This window comes from Astyanax mexicanus, chromosome 2, assembly GCF_023375975.1.
Source record: "Astyanax mexicanus isolate ESR-SI-001 chromosome 2, AstMex3_surface, whole genome shotgun sequence".
Classification (NCBI taxonomy): Eukaryota; Metazoa; Chordata; class Actinopteri; order Characiformes; family Acestrorhamphidae; genus Astyanax; species Astyanax mexicanus.
In genome coordinates, this window is record NC_064409.1 from 36,085,846 (window position 1) to 36,103,306 (window position 17,461).

General features: G+C 36.7%; 1 protein-coding gene across 2 annotated transcripts in view; it reads left to right on the forward strand.

The window, feature by feature from the left end:
* LOC103037814 (protein tyrosine phosphatase non-receptor type 12) overlaps nt 1–15,315 on the forward strand; it is an 81,075-nt gene extending 65,760 nt beyond the window's left edge. The window contains exons 13-18 of one of the 2 annotated variants that reach the window (XM_007244995.4): nt 4,085–4,887; nt 10,360–10,431; nt 11,419–11,489; nt 11,593–11,626; nt 11,811–11,915; nt 14,071–15,315. In XM_007244995.4, the coding sequence (XP_007245057.3) occupies nt 4,085–4,887; nt 10,360–10,431; nt 11,419–11,489; nt 11,593–11,626; nt 11,811–11,915; nt 14,071–14,132 (1,147 nt within the window). In that variant the 3' untranslated portion in view covers nt 14,133–15,315. The remainder of the gene's footprint in view (nt 1–4,084; nt 4,888–10,359; nt 10,432–11,418; nt 11,490–11,592; nt 11,627–11,810; nt 11,916–14,070) is intronic. The other variant, XM_007244996.4, reaches the window with a different exon arrangement.
* The last annotated feature ends 2,146 nt before the right edge of the window (nt 15,316–17,461 follow it).

The window sequence follows — 17,461 nt, forward strand, 5'->3', positions numbered from 1 at the left end:
ATGAGTTTGTGTGTGTTAGTGTGTTTGTGTGTGTGTAATCCCGAGGGATGAGCCTGTCCTTCCTGTGTCATCCATGAAAATGCAGAAGGGGTGGGGGTGGGATTTGAGCTGTGGGAGAAAAAAACGTAAAGCAGCTGAGAGGAATTGCACTAGTCCATCTGCTAACGGCACACCAGCGCTGGCCCTGGCCTGTATAAGCGTTATGATAGTGGGAACACAGAGAACAGGGGGAATGATGATGTTCTCCACCACTCACTGTGTGTACTGGACACCACATCCTGTTGTATAAGAGGATTAGTAGTTGAGATGTTTTGATATGGGAATTGTGGCCAATGCTGATATCCAGTATGTTCCACATACAAATCACTTGCTTTTAACTACCAATATTAATGCATCATTTTTTTCTCCAGCGTAGTGTACTTTCTCCCTAGTGCTAGCAACAGTTGACTTATTTAACAGAATAAAGTTATTATTGTCCTATAACATCAGCTATAAACATTTGTCGACACAGACATTTAATTGATGCAGTAGAATATAGCATTTTCACACGTGACTGTATTTTCAATTTGGCGGTAAAATTGTAAACTTTGCAGCTCTGACTAAGAGAGGAGCAGGTAAAAAAGGCCTGATTGCATCTGGCTAAAGAAATCTGGTCTAAATCCCTGTTATAATTATAATATATAATAATATATATATATATATATATATATAATACATAATATATATAGCTCTGGAAAAAATATGAGGCCAATTAAAAATGGAATATAATCAAGAGGAAGATGGATGATCACAAGCCATCAAACCAAACTGAACTGCTTGAATTTTTGCACCAGGAGTGGCATAAAGTTATCCAAAAGCAGTGTGTAAGACTGGTGGAGGAGAACATGCCAAGATGCATGAAAACTGTGATTAAAAACCAGGGTTATTCCACCAAACATTGCTCTGAACCTTTTTTTGTTATTTTAGCCATTTCTCATTTTCTGCAAATAAAACGCTCTAAATGATGATATTTTTATTTGGAATTTGGGAGAAATGTAGTCCGTAGTTTATTGAATAAAACAACAATGCTCATTTTAATCTATCTATCTAACGTGAGTTGTAGGTGTAGATATGAGAGAGCTACAGTAAATCTGTTCATCATTTTCATCAATATCTTTTATTTTTATTGAGATATGTGTTGGTGTTTGTGTGTGTGGATAGAAGCAGCAGTAACCCTGACCCCACAGTGCAGACAGTCTGCTGTAGTAATAAAATCACAGGGGGTCGGTGGAAGCGCTGGTTTTGAAATAGAGCTGTAGTAGAGCTAAAACTGCAGAGTCGCCGAGTCATCCATCAGCAGGGTCTCTGAAATAATGACCTGTCGAGGGTCTGTCTCCTGCGCTGCAGCTGCCTGCACGAGCTGCGCTGTTGAGTCATGTGCAGGGCATTGCCCTGAGACGGCAGTCAGGTGCCTCTCGGTGGCCACATGACCACATCCTCCCGCTTTTAGGCCTGCGAGGGTGTTTCAGAGTGTGTGTGTGCGGCTGAGCGTCTCTATGCTTATGTGTGTGTTATCAGTGAAGGGGAATTTTACCCAAGTAACTTGAGGTCAAGTTTTTTTTTCCATTTCTAACTTTCTCTCACTTTCTCTGCCTGTCTTTTTCGCATTTTTCTTATGTGCATGTTTTAAAGTTTAAAAAAATAATTTATGGCCATTTCTCTTAAGCATACCAAGATATGATACTATATGATATGATGGAAACCTTCATAAAGCAAAGTGTTAAAATATCAGTGATTTATTTGTATCACTAAAAACTCAGTATACTGTAAATTTAAATTATAAATATCCATTAGTGCATCTAAATAATGTATATTACTTTATAATAGGCATAGGACAGTTGCACATCTGGCGATATTGTATTTCACTGACTCTTCAAACTTAACTGTATGAAGATGTTTTATGATGGTGCTATATATATGTCATTATGCTGCTTATTTTATGTAATATAATGTTTTATAACATAGCATATGCCAAACTGTACTCTGTTGAGTGTCATCCCTCCAGAAACCAAACCACTTCCCCACTAAAAACATTTTTTGGAATTAAATTGCAGGTTGCCACATGTGTAGTAGGTGCGATATTAAAATATTATTTTTTTTATATCTTGTGCAATACAGTAACTATATAGCAATATTTACAATACAATGCCCAGCCCTAGTCATTCATGTAAAAAAAAATCATGTTTTAAGAGAGTTTATTTGTCAAAATATGCCTTAATGTTTTAATTAAATGTCAAAGAATGCTTCCCAACTTTTCTGTCAAGTTTAGCTGCATTCCAAAACTAAATAGTTTTAATTGAATTTAAAGTTTAAAGCACCAAAAATACTACATAGTTTATTGTTCCTGAAATTATTTCATTTTCTTTAAGTTTAAATGAATAAATACAGTCTGCCACCTTGTGGTGATGTAGAAAAATATACTCTCACTGTCTCACAAATAATGAATGTATATTTTTGGTATCACTCTCCACCTAATGTGAATCTGGCTGCTGTTCTTTACATTGTATTTAATTGTATTTTTTTTTCATTGTGTAATTTTAATTGATTGACCAATAGAAATGCTCCAAAATTATTTTTTTTGCACTGACTTCCATCTAAAGCTAGGGCTGTGTCCCAATTGTATACTGATTAGTATTGCTAACTATTTTTTGAGTATGCACTAAAAATTAAATTCAAAAGTCAAAGTTAAAAATAGATGTGTATACAATGCATACTCTGTAACTGTATGTTTTTGAGTGTGGTTATTATTGACTTTGTACTCCCTTAACTCAATGTGAAATAGAGGGGGGAAACTACTGATGTCTTAAGAGCAAATGGCATAAAGATATGAAAGTAAAGTGGTTTAAGAGAACTTGTAGTGACTTATTTCGGCATAGCAGTCTTTACTTTGTTGTAACACCAGGGGATTTTTTCTTAGGCGACCTGAAACTGCATCTTATAGAAAAAAGAAAAAAAACAGTACAACCACATACACCAAACCAGATGTCCCACACAACATAAAACACCGACATAAATAATATTAATGAATCATCCAGCATTTAAATTAATTAATTAATTAATTAATAAAAATAAATACCTTACAGAAAAAAAGTAAAAAAAAAATTTACTTAGCCATCACCCTGCACTATTAAGGCCCAATCACATTTCTAATTTGTACCCCTATACCTTGTTTTTGCAACCCTATCTGTTCCAAAAGGAAGGGGTGAAATTATCTGCTTAAGAATTGGTGCAACCCTTCAAGCACCAATACAAATATATAGGAGTTAAGTTAAGTTTAACTAGTTAACCTTAGTGCATTGTATAGAGGTAAAAAGGAGGCAGGTGATTCAACAATTAATTGTTATTCCTAATTTTTTGTCCATTCCAGAATTTTTTCTTTTTTTTTTATTAGCTGTCAATAATCTTTATTTTATTTTTATTGTATTTTTCTGATCCATTTTAAATTATGTACATTCTGCCATCTGTTGCTCCCTTTAAGGTGAAACTAGTTAGCTACTGAGACAAACTGCTAGCGTTTTTTTTTTTTTTTCTCCTCATGCTTGTTATGAAGAAGATGGCCATAAAACAGTGAAATTCCACATTAAACTGTGGTAATTTTTTACCACAGTTTTCAACTTTTTTCTTTGGTCGCTTGTGCCACAATGTTGCCCACAATTTCTCATAACCCTCTGGTTTAAGTGTGCCTCTAAAAAAAAAACAGATTAAAGAACCTAACAAGAGTTGGGACACCCTACCCCTAGGCGTGCATGTACACAACATAGGGGTTGAGCTAAGGGGTAGGGCCAAGTGGCAAATTGGGATTGGCCCTAAAATTTGTATGTTTTAATAGTGCAGTAGTTATACCTTATAATCGTAGTACACATTTGAGACACAGCCTACTGTAAATTGCCTCTTTGGAAAAAATGTTGTGCAAATGCAAATGTTTTCTAATATTCTGTAGTTTAATACAAGTGGAAATTGCCTGTCCCTGGTATATTAATACTGCCATATCCCTCTAATGATCCATCTGTCTCTTCTGTTTCTTCTCCCTCTGCCTCGTCCCCAGTTCTCAGGTAGAGGGTGACGTCAAAGAGGAGATCTTGCAGCCTCCAGAGCCTCGCCCCGTGCCGCCCATCCTCACTCCCTCACCCCCCTCCGCCTTCCCCACAGTCACCAACGTGCGCCAGGACAACGACCGCTACCATCCTAAACCTGTCCTGCACATGCTGGCCACCGAGCAGGACCCTGACCTCAACAAGAACTACAGCAAGCCCCCCAGCGGAGCCACCCCGGAGCCAGCGGCTGCTCCCTCGCCCGCCGGACCCCCTTCTCCTCCCTGTGATACTACAGAGAAGCGGCTGGAGCGCAAGCTGAGCATTGAGATCAAGAAGGTGCCTCTACAGGAGGGTCCTCGCAGCTTTGAGGGGAACAGCATGCTGCAGCGCTCGCACGCCTTCAAAGCTCGCACCAACGCCAGCAGCTGTTCGCTGTCGGAGGACTCGGACAACCCCCCGCGGCCCAACCACCTCCCCCTGGGCAAGCAGAAGAGTCAGGCGTCCTGGGTGCGGACCCAGACCGCCCCAGACAGGGTCCCCTCGCCGGCCGAGAGCTCCACACCCAGCCCCTCCTCCGCCTCCGAGGCGCCGCTCAGGACTGCTCTGTGTTTTACCAACCCCCTGCATTCGGACCACTCCGACCTGGAGCCCGAGGAGCTGGAGGACGTCCAACCTGCTCTCCAGTCGGACTGCCATTCCAACGTTTCCACTGCAACCGGCACGGTTTCTGCTGCACCTCATGAAGACCACGTGCCCAGGAAGGTCACCCCCATGTCCATCGCCGGCCTCTGCTCCAAAGCAGACGAGGAGACAAGTATGTAGGACAGCTTTTTAACCTCTTCTCTAGGCTCAAGTCTAAAGAGGGTAAAAACTTACTTAGAGAGAGAACAGTATAGAGTTAATCAGCAGTGTACATTCATACATTTTTCAATCTAAATCCCTCCCAAAAAAAGCCAAATAGAGAGATTTGGAGGATGTAGTCTCTGCAGTTTGCTTATTAGTTCGGCACTGAAACAAGTAACAAGTAATGGAAGCTTATACTAATATTGCACATATAACATTCTACATCTGTAAAAAAAAAATAATAATAATAATAATAAAAATAAAAAAGACATATATAATATTTTAACCCTAAACATGTTACCCAGCATTAGTTCCTGGATAACGAAACAAATTCACATTTCTCAACATAAAACAAATCTCTATGTAGTCAGGCCTGTTTGTTGTGGATGAATTGCACCAGTAAGAATGAGAGACTAAAAGCCTAGTTATCTCACCCACACTAAAGCTGGACCCAATAAGTGCTTAAAGTAGCTCAGCAGACTAAGCAGCTGACACTGTAGCCCAGGGATGTTAAATAAAAAATTTGAATTGTGATGCTGACGAGCACAGACATCTGATATATCACAGCTGGGGATCCAGCATCTTTCTCAAAGCGCATTGGCTGCCTAGTGATGCTGCTGTTCAGTTGCAAAAGACACAGGGAGTTGTAGTGATTGAGTTGGCAGTTATATTGCTAAGAAAATTAGTAAAAAAAAAAAAAAAAAAAGAAACTTTAATTTATTATATAATGATGCAGTATGTTTGACAATTTAAGTTGTTTAACCCTTAACAGTTTGAAATATTTAGTTTGTTTAAATAAAATAGTTTAGAAAAGCTGTAAAGCTTTCATTATTTGTTATGAACATGAACCTCATAGCTCCAAAAAAAGTCTGAGCCTTGCTGAGTGTATATATTTAGAGTAAGGGATAAACTAAAAAAATAAATTAGTTTCAGCTCCACAAATAGAGAGAGGAGGTTCAGGGCCCACATTCAGTCCTCATAATTAAAATAATCTGTTCTTAGATCAGCACTTCTAGTGTTAGAAGCTTTATAAATACAACCACACATCTACACACTCATCATAATGCCAGTCACAGTTCTACAAACAAGCTCTCGTGTGACCACACTTGGGTGGGTCTTAAAGACTCAGATCAGAATTAGTATTTTAGTTTCAGTTCATTTTTTCTTTTTTCAGTTCACAGAGCTGAGTAAGCTTTTATTCTAATAGTAGGGGTAAGATATAAATAAGTACAAATAAATTATATATATAAAAAATTATATATTTTATATATTTATTTATATTTTAACATTTTGATAATATTGCTAATCAAACATTCAGTTCATAATATACCATAAATTAACAGAAACTCAAAAAAGGTGGCATGTAATGCATTTATTAGTATTTTAATTGATCCTCAATTATTTAAAGAGAAGCTGTTTAGAAATGGGAAACTTTTAATATAAGGCATGTCCCAATCTAGTTCTACTGGTCCTCAGCCAACCCAAGTCTTGTAAATTAGGGGGGGACAATTTGTTAAAATATTCTATTGCAATATTTAAAGACATTGTTTTTCTAATACAGTATATTTTTTGTAATTTGCGTGATCAATTGCGCCTGTATCACATAATTGTTTAAAAACTGCTATTCAAATACTGTCCCATACTGATCATAGAGATTTATATTCAAAATCTGCTGCACTTCACCCAGTTACACAAGACTAATTACACTTTCTGTAATGAAGTGTGCAGTAGGTCAGTGTTCTTTAAAGGCTCATGATATCCTCAATATTTTCAGAAAAGTACATTTTATCTCACATTACCACAGTACTCATTTTATCACTATATGATTGTTTTTTTTATAATTATTAACTAATATATTCATGTTAAATATCCATTTTATACTCTTTTAAATATAATATGATTTTATACTGCATAAAACTGAATCTTAACTTCTAGATGTCAAGGCAGTGTTGCTGCTAAATGTGTTTGTTTTTTTTTACCTCAGTGTGAGAACAGTAATGCTGATCATTTCACTGTGTCTAGTTTAAACTGAACAGTGGAAACTGTTAAGCGTGGATTTAACCAGCTTTCACGTTCTGCTGTAAAATAAATTTCATAAATGGATTCATGGCGCTTTTATTTCTATTTGGAAAAATAGAGGTTTAATGTAGCTGTTTCCTGATCAACTAAAATATGTCTGGATTGACTCTTTATCTACTCATCCATTTTTAAAATGGGTAATGTTATTAAGGTAGTAAGTCTGTTTCAATAACCATTTCTTGGACAATATATTGTTCCAGAAAATGTAATGATTAGGGTTGGGTTGGGCCCTAAAATAATATCACGATATTTCCTGGTATTTTTGTGATAACGATACTCTTGGTGATATGACAAAACAGTGAATAAAACACAAATTATTTCAAGAATGCACTACTGCAACAAAATGAAAATTTAAAATGTTATTATTGCATACGATATGATATGGCACACCCCTAACTGAGATCCTAAAAGAAATACAAGAATTTTATCAGATTTGTAACAGAAGTCAGTGATCCAGAATGTCATGATACTAATAATAATGCACTCCAAATCTCTGTATATATTCAGGATTAAAGTAAAATAAATGATACTGGACAGATATAATCTGTCTCTAGTAGATATATAATTGGAAATGAGAACAGTGTAAATTTTTCTTTTGCTAAAAACGGCAAAAAAAAGTCGTACCCTGATGTGATAATTGCGATATTTCAGGGTATAGTATCGTTCATGATATTCAAAAATGTTGACTATATTATTGCGTCTGATACGATATGACACTCCTAATAGTGATGACAAACGGTCTAAGCCATTGATGTTGAACAATAATGTATTTATACATTATAGTATATATACTTTTATAAAACAATAGTGTTTTAATTATTGTACAAATTAGATTTATACTTAGAGTATATAAATTTATGATTTATATATGAATTAGGTTATGCCCATATATAGTGCAGTAAGTAAAATCATAATTATTGTGACAAGCCTAGCTAGCTGTACAGTGCTCAGGCCCTGTCAGAAACTATGTTTAGAATGAAAGTGACGCTGTTCAGTTGGGAGTTATTCGGGTAATTCTGGTGTGATTATCATACCATGACGACACAGTCACAGTCCTATTCCAGACAGCCATCTGCTGAAGTGAGGAGAGGAGCTGAGAGGAGAAGAGTCACAGATTAGTTATGTAGATAGAGAAGCTGTACATGACAGCCGTGTCTGAGCCTGGAAGCTCCGCTGCTCTCCGGCTCTGAGGGGAAATGTGTTGATGGAATGGAATGCTCTGAATGCGGAACATGAATGGCTGCTTTTGAGAGCTGGGCTGCTGCTGCTGCTGCTCTGAGGGTACTACTACTACTACTACTACTACTGCTGCTGCTGCTGCTGCTGGAATGCCTCCTGGAGCTGATGATTCTGATCTGGGCTGTTACTGGTTTCTGTGAGTGTTAGTGGGTGTGTGTGTTTCTGGATGGAAAAGGCCTGTCTGTTCTGGTCTGAGATCAAGAGCATGAATTGTGATAAAATGCCTGACAAGTGAATCTGATTTAAGCTCTCTTCAGTGTCTTTCTCTCTTTTTATTTTATTCTACTTTAACCTAAACACTCCATACTGTTCACACTATGACATTTTTTTAGAAGAGTTATTCTTTCTAGCCTCAATTCAATCAAATGAAATGTATTTATGTAGCACTTATGTTTTACAATGGATGTTGCGAAGCAGTTGTACAGAAATATGGTAGCAGAACCGAGAATCAGACAAAACATTGAACATACAACACAGGCAGGCGAGGAAAAACTCCCTCAAAGCTGGAGAAGAAGGAAATCTTGGGAGGAAACAAGTCCTCAGTGTAACTTTGTATTGTATTATAATGGCTAATATATAAGGGGAGGCCCATTCTCTTCTGGTCAGAAGAGCTTATAAATTATTTTGAAGTCATTAAACATCTACAGACTTCCATCTGTCTGGCCGGATAGGTGATAGGAGAACCTAAAGGTCAAAAATCTATCAGCATCAGGCTGGACAGGTGGGCAGTCAGTAACTCTGAGGAAGGCAAAAAGATGGAGTTATTTTTGTCTGATTTTATGGAGAACCGACAATGTGCAATATTATATTGTAGCTAAGGTAGAAGGAAACATAGACATGGGGGCACCCAAAAACACTGGCATCAACAGCACCAGCATCTCAGTTTACCCATAATTCCCTATGTCCATGAACCCCTGGAACTGCAGCCTTATCTAAAGGGAAAAACATTAATTACCTAAAGCTAAACTATATAAGCAAGTTTTTATTCTGCACTACAAAGATTGAGTCCCGAACATAATCAGAAAAGTTATTCTGGAGTTGGGGAGCTTAATAAGAGAAAATTCTGGGAACTACTAACTACTACTACCTTCCAAATATGCCCTCAGTCCCAGAATAAGAGCCTTATTCTTGCCTTATATAAGGAGATTTCTATGACTTTTCTAGACAATAGAAAAATTAAACCACGTAAGCAAGTGTATTCACAATTAATTCACTACAGAAAACAATCTTGGCTTGTAAAATGGAATCAAAATATTGTATGATCAGTGATCTTTCCTTGCTGTAATTTATTTTAGTAAGTGAAATGAGGGCTGATTGCATGTGCTGGGGACTGTGCTGCATGGTGGGCTTTTCCCTGAGAAGATGGCAGTGGTGTGGGCTGTACGCTACAGCTGTGGAATAGTGTGCTGATGAAAACGTGAGATGGAATGAGCATCTTTGGGCATCTTTTCATGATTAGATTTCTTCTGCCTCCTTCTCGAGGAGCCTACCGTGTCTCAAATGTCTGCTTTTTTTCCACATGGGCAGTGGGATGGTGCTGAGGCCTCATGCCCTGTGGAACAGCAGGCGGCTGGCTATTTGGGAACATTTGAGACCCTGTGTCGTTTGGCGTCACATTAATTTCAAAAGTCGGGGGCGCAAAAATACTAGGTGAAAAAAATAACCAGCGTGTTTTAACATTTTGCGTGTGCAAAATTAACTTCTCGTGAGCACAAATGTGAAACTAGCGAGCAAAAAAAAGGGAATCGTGTGCGCGCTGAAGAAAATGTTGCTCTCGCGCTTCATTTTTCTCGCTAGTTTAAAATTTGTGCTCAGTAGGAGTTAATTTACACACGCAACATGTTAAAACACGCTGGTTAATTTTTTTTTCACCTAGTATTTTTGCGCCCCCGACTTTTGACATTAATGTGATGCCAGAGTATCGCTGACGTGGAGCTGGTGCAGGTGTCTTGGCTTGTGGCGGGCGTTATTGGCTGGTTCTGTTTGGTCACTGGGCTGCGTGTTGATTCCGCAGGGTTCTTTATCACACTGTGAATCAGAATGCTTCCGTACATTAGTGTGGATGTGTTTGTGTGTGGTTGAGCTGTTGAGTTGTGTTGGGTAACCGTGCTCTTGTCTGCTTCAGACAGTGACGAGAGTGAAGACTCGCCTCCCCCTCTTCCTGAAAGAACCCCCGAGTCCTTCTTTTTGGCCACAGGTGCGTCTTGACCATCCCAGCGTGTTGTGCTTCCGTCTCTGGCCACGAGAGGGCGTCAGAAAGCAGCAGCGCAGAGCCGTGACTCGCACACGTTTGTATTCATGTCAGGGCTCAAAAGTGCAGGAGGTGTGGAAAATATTCAAGACATCCTCTATGAAACCAGTGCCTCGGCCTTGGAGTGGAATTTTCCCTTTTGTGCTTTTTGAATGTTCAATTTAGCCAAAGCAGAGTGTGCAAACTGCAGCAGTTACAGTGAATGCACCGGTTCACTGCTGCAAGAGAAACTATCACACATTCTGGACTGAGGCACATGTGCTGAACTCAATCATATTCACTTTTGTTTCAACTGTCAATGTTTATTAATATGAGCAGGTGAGAGAATTCAGAAAATGACCTGTTGTAATTGAAATAATATTGACCCCAGGTTTGTGCCTCTTTCAATTCTATTAGTTTTACAAGACAAAATGCACAATAAATATGGAAAGAAATGAGCATGAAAATCAAATAGCCATAAACCAACCATTTCTCACTTTTGTGTGAAATCAATTGTTGTCTTTAGGATTGTTATTTTGATAAGTTATGAGTTATTTTATATCATGTTTCTTCATGAAGGAACTTTAAATAAAGCACATTGTAGTTTATTATGTAAAAAGGTTAAAGAAAAGGGAGGAATGCCAAAAACTACGGCTGGGCTATATTGTTTAAAAAACAATAATAATAATTGTAATCTTAATTGTGATCTTTTTTTTTTTTATTATGATTTTTACTTCTTTGTATATATGTGTATATATACTATTATATGTAAACAATCTCAATCATCCCAATGTGAAAATTGCATTCAAACAGTAACTTCATTAAACAAATAATTTGATTAACCTCCCAGCCCTACTTTATATGTTGTTATGTTATGTTAAAAATTGCCTTCAAATTCTATTTCTCAAATTTCTTCTGTGAAGTTAATTATGCTATTCTCTTCATCTCCTCCAGATCCAGTAGATGTGAAAGTAGAGAAGGATTTGGGTTCAGCTGAATCAGGAGTAGCTTCTCTCTCTCTTCAGGTGAGCCAGACACTATGTACAAAACAGCCTGATCATTTACATCTGAATGATTGTTCCTGTTAATGTTAATGTTCCTTTTTTTCTCCCTTTTCATACCACACAGAACTCTATGACCACAACGACAAAAACACCACCGGGTAGGTGTAACCTTTAGCCATATTATCTGTGGTCTTTTTTTTATATAGTGTATTGTATTCTATGATGAAGTAGAGTACCAAATGATATTTGATTAAAAAACATATATAAAAGATAAGATTAGTGTAAAAACAAACACTATTGAGAATCATTTTATAACAATATACTGTTCACATTTTTTTCCAGATGGAGGGAAGGAGAATGGAAAGAGTTCAGACAGTCTGGCAAAAACCACAAGCACTATGGTTAAAGCAGACGAGAGGACGGAGAGCAAACCACTCTCAGAGATTGGTGAGTGACCGAGCTTTAATAAGGCTGACATCATTTTAATTCATTTTAATCTTTACCCAAACTGAGTATTGATGTAAATAAAGCTAATGCTAATTTACACTATCTTTTGGCTGTGGTAACCAAACCTAAACTTTAACATAGGACACAAAACATGAAAAAAAAAAAAAAAAACGAAAAGAAAAAAAACCACCTAGACTTGACAGTGGGTCCCTCTAAAACACTTTAAAAGTGTAGCAATACATCACTAAAGTTGTGGATCATTTTGAAGTCCTCAGTATGACCATATTTGACCCTTTGTTCTAACCTTTTAACCTTTTATTGACAGAAATGAGTTTCCTCTTATCATATTCTGTGGTCAATAAATATGTTCAGCACATTTTTCTCCTACACATCACTGGATCATTACTGTACATCACTGATTTAATCAGGCTGGTCATGTTGATGCATTAGTGTGGTAAAGAACTGCTTCTCTTAACTACACTGGTGAAGTGTAGGAAAGATTGGTGCGGTGGTTTAAGATATTGCCGTCTAATGGCTTTGGTTGACAGTGCAGTAGCAGAAGCTTACATGTAGCAATAATCAAATTTGGACACGTAAATGATCTTGTAATTCAGTAATCAATGATGTACAGAAGAACAGTGCACACACAACAAACCGTAAAGGATTCTGAACATATGCATTTACTGCAGAATGTGATTGTGATATGTGATTTACTGCAGGGCCTGCACATTATCTTCTGCTACTGAAAATCAACATTAGTCCTGAACTGCTAAATATGGGCAGGAATTAAAAACTAACGATATCAATCAATAAAAAAACTGCTTAACTAAAATAATTGCTGTGTAAAATTTTACTATCTGCAAAAAAATATATATAATTTTAGTCTGATTCTAAAATAATTAAAACCAGAGGAGTAATCTTGTGTGTAATGGACTTGGGTTGTAGTGAAACATGACAACGAGTACAAACTTTTGTCACATAGCTCACCTCCTTTCACTCCCAGCATTCTGAAATTTTAGCCGATGCTCCCAACAGGCTTACAATGCTAGCAATGGGGACATGCAAAAAAAAAAAAAAAACTTTTTTTTACACCATTAACAAATTTAAAGTAGCTCCACACTTCACTGGTAGAACAGATTGCAAAATTAATTCTGTGGAAGTACATAGATTCCAGTGGTTGCTAAACATATCTCTATAAAGTTATTTATGATTTTCCACAGAATTCATTTTGCAATCTGATCCCCTATCCTACCTATTAGTTTGTGGTCATCACTCAACTTATAAATTAATTTCAAGATGAAAGTGCAGAGACAAGACCTGAAGGTACTTTTTCTATAAAACTGTGAACTTTCAAAGCTCTTAGTGCCCGTTTTAAATATCAGGACCCTTGAAATTCTACCAATAAAGTGTGGAGCTTCTATGCTGTTATGCCCGTATTGCTACAATTGTAAGCCTGTTGGAAGCATTGGTTAAAACGTTGTATTTCGGAATGCTGTGGCTAAACAGAGGTGGGCTATATGACAAAAGTAAAAATTCTTGGGCATGTTTCACTACAACCCAGCTTCTTTAAAAGTCTTATTACATCGTTTTTTTTTTTTTTCATTTGTTCTAAAATGTCTTGTTGTGGTCTAAATGCCATATGAGCTGGTTTTTGTTAAAAAAAAAATATATATATATATAACGCTGCTTTAGTCCGGCGAAGGAGTGGGGGGAGAAATGATAAGATTTCTGCTCTTGCTCGTGAATATTCATATATGCAGACATATCGCCTCTGATTGGCTTACAGCCAGATGCACAACAGCTAGAAACATTTTAAAATAAAGACATTTTTACACTAATAACAGTTTTTGCAATGTCATATGTTACTTTACAACATGTGTAATGCCCTGCTAAGTACAGTTCAGCCACTGACCTATCCACCGGAGATCCTATGTAAATCTAGTTATTTATACAGAGGTGGAAAGTCTAGGTCCAGAAAGTAAAAGGATGGATTTTTGCATTTAACTAGTGTTTAAATGAAGTTTAAATGTAAAATCAAGTTAAACTCTAATGGACAGGGCTGAGAAATGGGAGGAAATGGAAAGTCCACTTAATCAATATTAATTTATGTTGCTTTATGTCTAATTTAATGTTCTCTTCCTTTTTTTTGTTGTAGGATTTGGTTCCCGCTGCACACAACCCAAAGGCCCAAGAGACCCTCCTTCAGAGTGGACATAATGACTGAGGACCTACTATAGCTGACCCTAAACGCATCCACACATACAAATAGACATATATATATATATATACACACACACACACACACACACACACACTCACACACCTCACTACCATTCCCTCTGCTCTAAGTGCCATTGTAGAAGGAGGATCAAAGACATCTCTCGCCACGTCTCTTCACTCAGCTCCAACTAACAAACACAATCAGCATAGCTCTATAGATAATCTTCCATGACGCAGCCGCACTCCCTGTGCTGTTTGTGTGTCAGCTGCCATGGGCTCACTGCACTGGTGCTACACCTTCTCCTTGCTGGGACCATAAACCTGCCTTATTCACTCTATAGCAAAAACAAACAGATTGGACTGACACGGCAGTCTGTGTTGCTGTGCTAGCTAGCTAGCTAGAGCATCTCTTCTCTTCTACTCTATACTTTTACACTCCTACTATGACAAATACAATAAGATATGTATCCATAAGTACAAAGAACTACTGTTGGTTGTTGTTTTTTTTTTCTCTTTTGTTTTGTTTTGAACCATTTTTCCCTGCTAACGTCTCGATAGCCATATATGCATTGTTTTATAGGTGTACAGGGCAAGTAGGTATATAATATGACAAATGTGCTATGGCTAAATATTCTTATTAACAGAAGATGTAAGAAGTCTGTGCATGATAACCCCCCCATGTACTATGAACTGTAAATTATTTGCTCTCCTGTTATAACAAATATTTCAGGGTTGTTATTTTTTGTTAGTTTTTCCTTTTCAGTGTTTCGTTCTCTTTTATTATTTTGGTTTTCTCCAAAGGCTAGCTGATTTATCAGCCAATCCCTGAGACGGCACGGGCTCAAGATTGTAATGATGCTTTTTTTGTAAATTGTATTCTAAAGGTTATTTTTGTATACGCTGTTTTTTGCTCACTTCATGAACCATGCCCTTGTACCACTGGCCTCTTAGAGCCCACCTGTGCCTTTTTTTCTCTAGAGGAAGCTCCTGTCCACTGTATGGGCAGTGGTGCGTGTGTGAATGTGTGTGTTTGTGTGTGAGTGAGCGCGAGAGAGAGAGAGAGAGATTCACGCCGTTATGTTCAAGCCTCTGGGATCTAAAGGACCCTTCTACACAGACCTGTTTGTATGTTGCAGAAATCAATCAACCTCTCAGTAAAAAGAAAGAAAGACATGAAGAATTTGCTTGTGTGGTTTTGTTTGGAGTTAATTGGAGTTAATTTCTCAGTCTAGTGGGTATTCACTATGATTGCAGAACTGTTTCTGTTCTTCTCTTTTTTTTCGAATTTAAAGAATTCGGCGATGTGAAAAGTATGCCAAAAGTAAAATTCTAATATCTCCCAATCCCTTATTAATGCCTAATTAATCATATTGCTCAGATTCAACAATGCAGAGCAAGTTTACCTAAAAAGTAAATCCATTCAAATTACATTGAAAAAACATTCACAGTGCAGGCTAGAAAAAGTAAGTGAACTGCTGTGGCGTTGACTTGCTCACAAAAGATGTTTTATTATACAGAAGAATATAAGAGCAGCAGTCTGTACCTGCCAGCTGAAGAACAATGACCAAAGCATGCAAGTAAATAAAAAATTACAGCTCTGGAAAAAAATGAGACCACTTAAAAATTGAGTTTCTTTGATTTTACCAAATTAAAAACCTCTGGAATATAATCAAGAGGAAGACGGATGATCTCAAGCCACCAAACCAAGCTGAACTGCTTGAATTTTTGCACCAGGAGAGACATAAAGTTATCCAAAAGCAGTGTGAAAGACTGGTGGAGAAGAACATGCATACATGAAAACTTTGATTAAAAAACAGGGTTATTCCACCAAATATTGATTTCTGAACTCTAAAAACTTTATGAATATAAACTTGTTTTCTTTGCATTGTTTGAGGTCTGAAAGCTCTGCATCTTTTTTGTTATTTCAGCCATTTCTCATTTTCTGCAAATGAATGCTCTAAATGACAATATTTTTTTTTGGAATTTGGGAGAAATGTTGTCTGTAGTTTATAGAATAAAACAACAGTGTTCATTTTATTCAAATATTTACCTATAAATAGCAAAATCAGAGAAACTGATTCAGAAACTGAAGTGGTCTCTTCATTTTTTTTCCAGGTGTAAATCTATAAATGGTTAGTTGATTGGCTGTTTCAGAATTGTCCACGGTTCCTCCTCAACATTGTGCAAATCTTATGTTTAGCTAATGGTAATGTTCAATGAAGATAAGTCCTAGGATCTGCAGTTTAATATTAAATTCAAAAATGCACTTATTTTTTCTAGCCTGCACTGTGGATGTTACCTCAATGTGCTCAATAAAATATAATACACTCTATTTTAATGTGTTTTTACTTTAGGCTTTAATCTTAAATTTTGTTTGTCTGGAACTGTGCTTGATAATAAATCCAGATGTGTGTATTTCTAATATATATATATATATATATATGCTTGAAACAAAAGTACCAGTTCACCCGTTACGATCAGTCACAATCCACTTTAAATAAGATGCCAAAATAATATTTTATGCATGTGTGTGTGTGTGTTGCCACTTTACTCAAGACTGAAAAGATGCATAATGATGATACTAATTATTCATTTATGACTGGGTAATTAGGGACTGACTAGTCTGGTGTATGAACAGATTTATGCATCACAAAACTAAATCACTTTTTTTTTCTTTGGTAAATTAAAAACTCTTCACTAGCCAAGTCAGGAACTAAGCAATGTTATATACTGTATTTCATTGTCTAAAAGTGTAGATTCAATAGACATCTTCATGAAAGTAAACCACTGATAACACTTACACAATAAAAAAAAAGAAAGAGTAGATTAAAATGCAGTCTTGTTTTCAAAAGTTTAAACCAAAATTAACTGGGTTACTGCAAAGTTAATGCTAAACAGTAGAATAATAATCTTTATCTATCTATGTTGAGGAGGTGGAGATCCTTACTTTAAACAGCTATGGTTTAAAAGTTTAAGCTGAAAGTAATTTTTGCAACTCAATTATTTTTTACACTCAAAAAAATTACCGCACATTGCTGCAAAACTCATATAGGTAAATGCATTTCTGGACCATGCCCTTAATTCCCTCAGTGAGAGAAAAAATGCTGATTTAATGCTGTCTGATTTAATTCAGACTAATTTAAGGCATAGAAGTGCAAAATGGGTAGAAATGTTATTTAGCTAGTAAAAATTGTGAAAATGTAAGATATATGCTTACTATAATCAGTTTCGACACAATTTTTTTTGTTTTATTGTTTATGTACTGCACTGATGTTTTAAAGACTGTATGGTCATGAAAAAGTCATGGAAATGTTTTGGTTAAAATG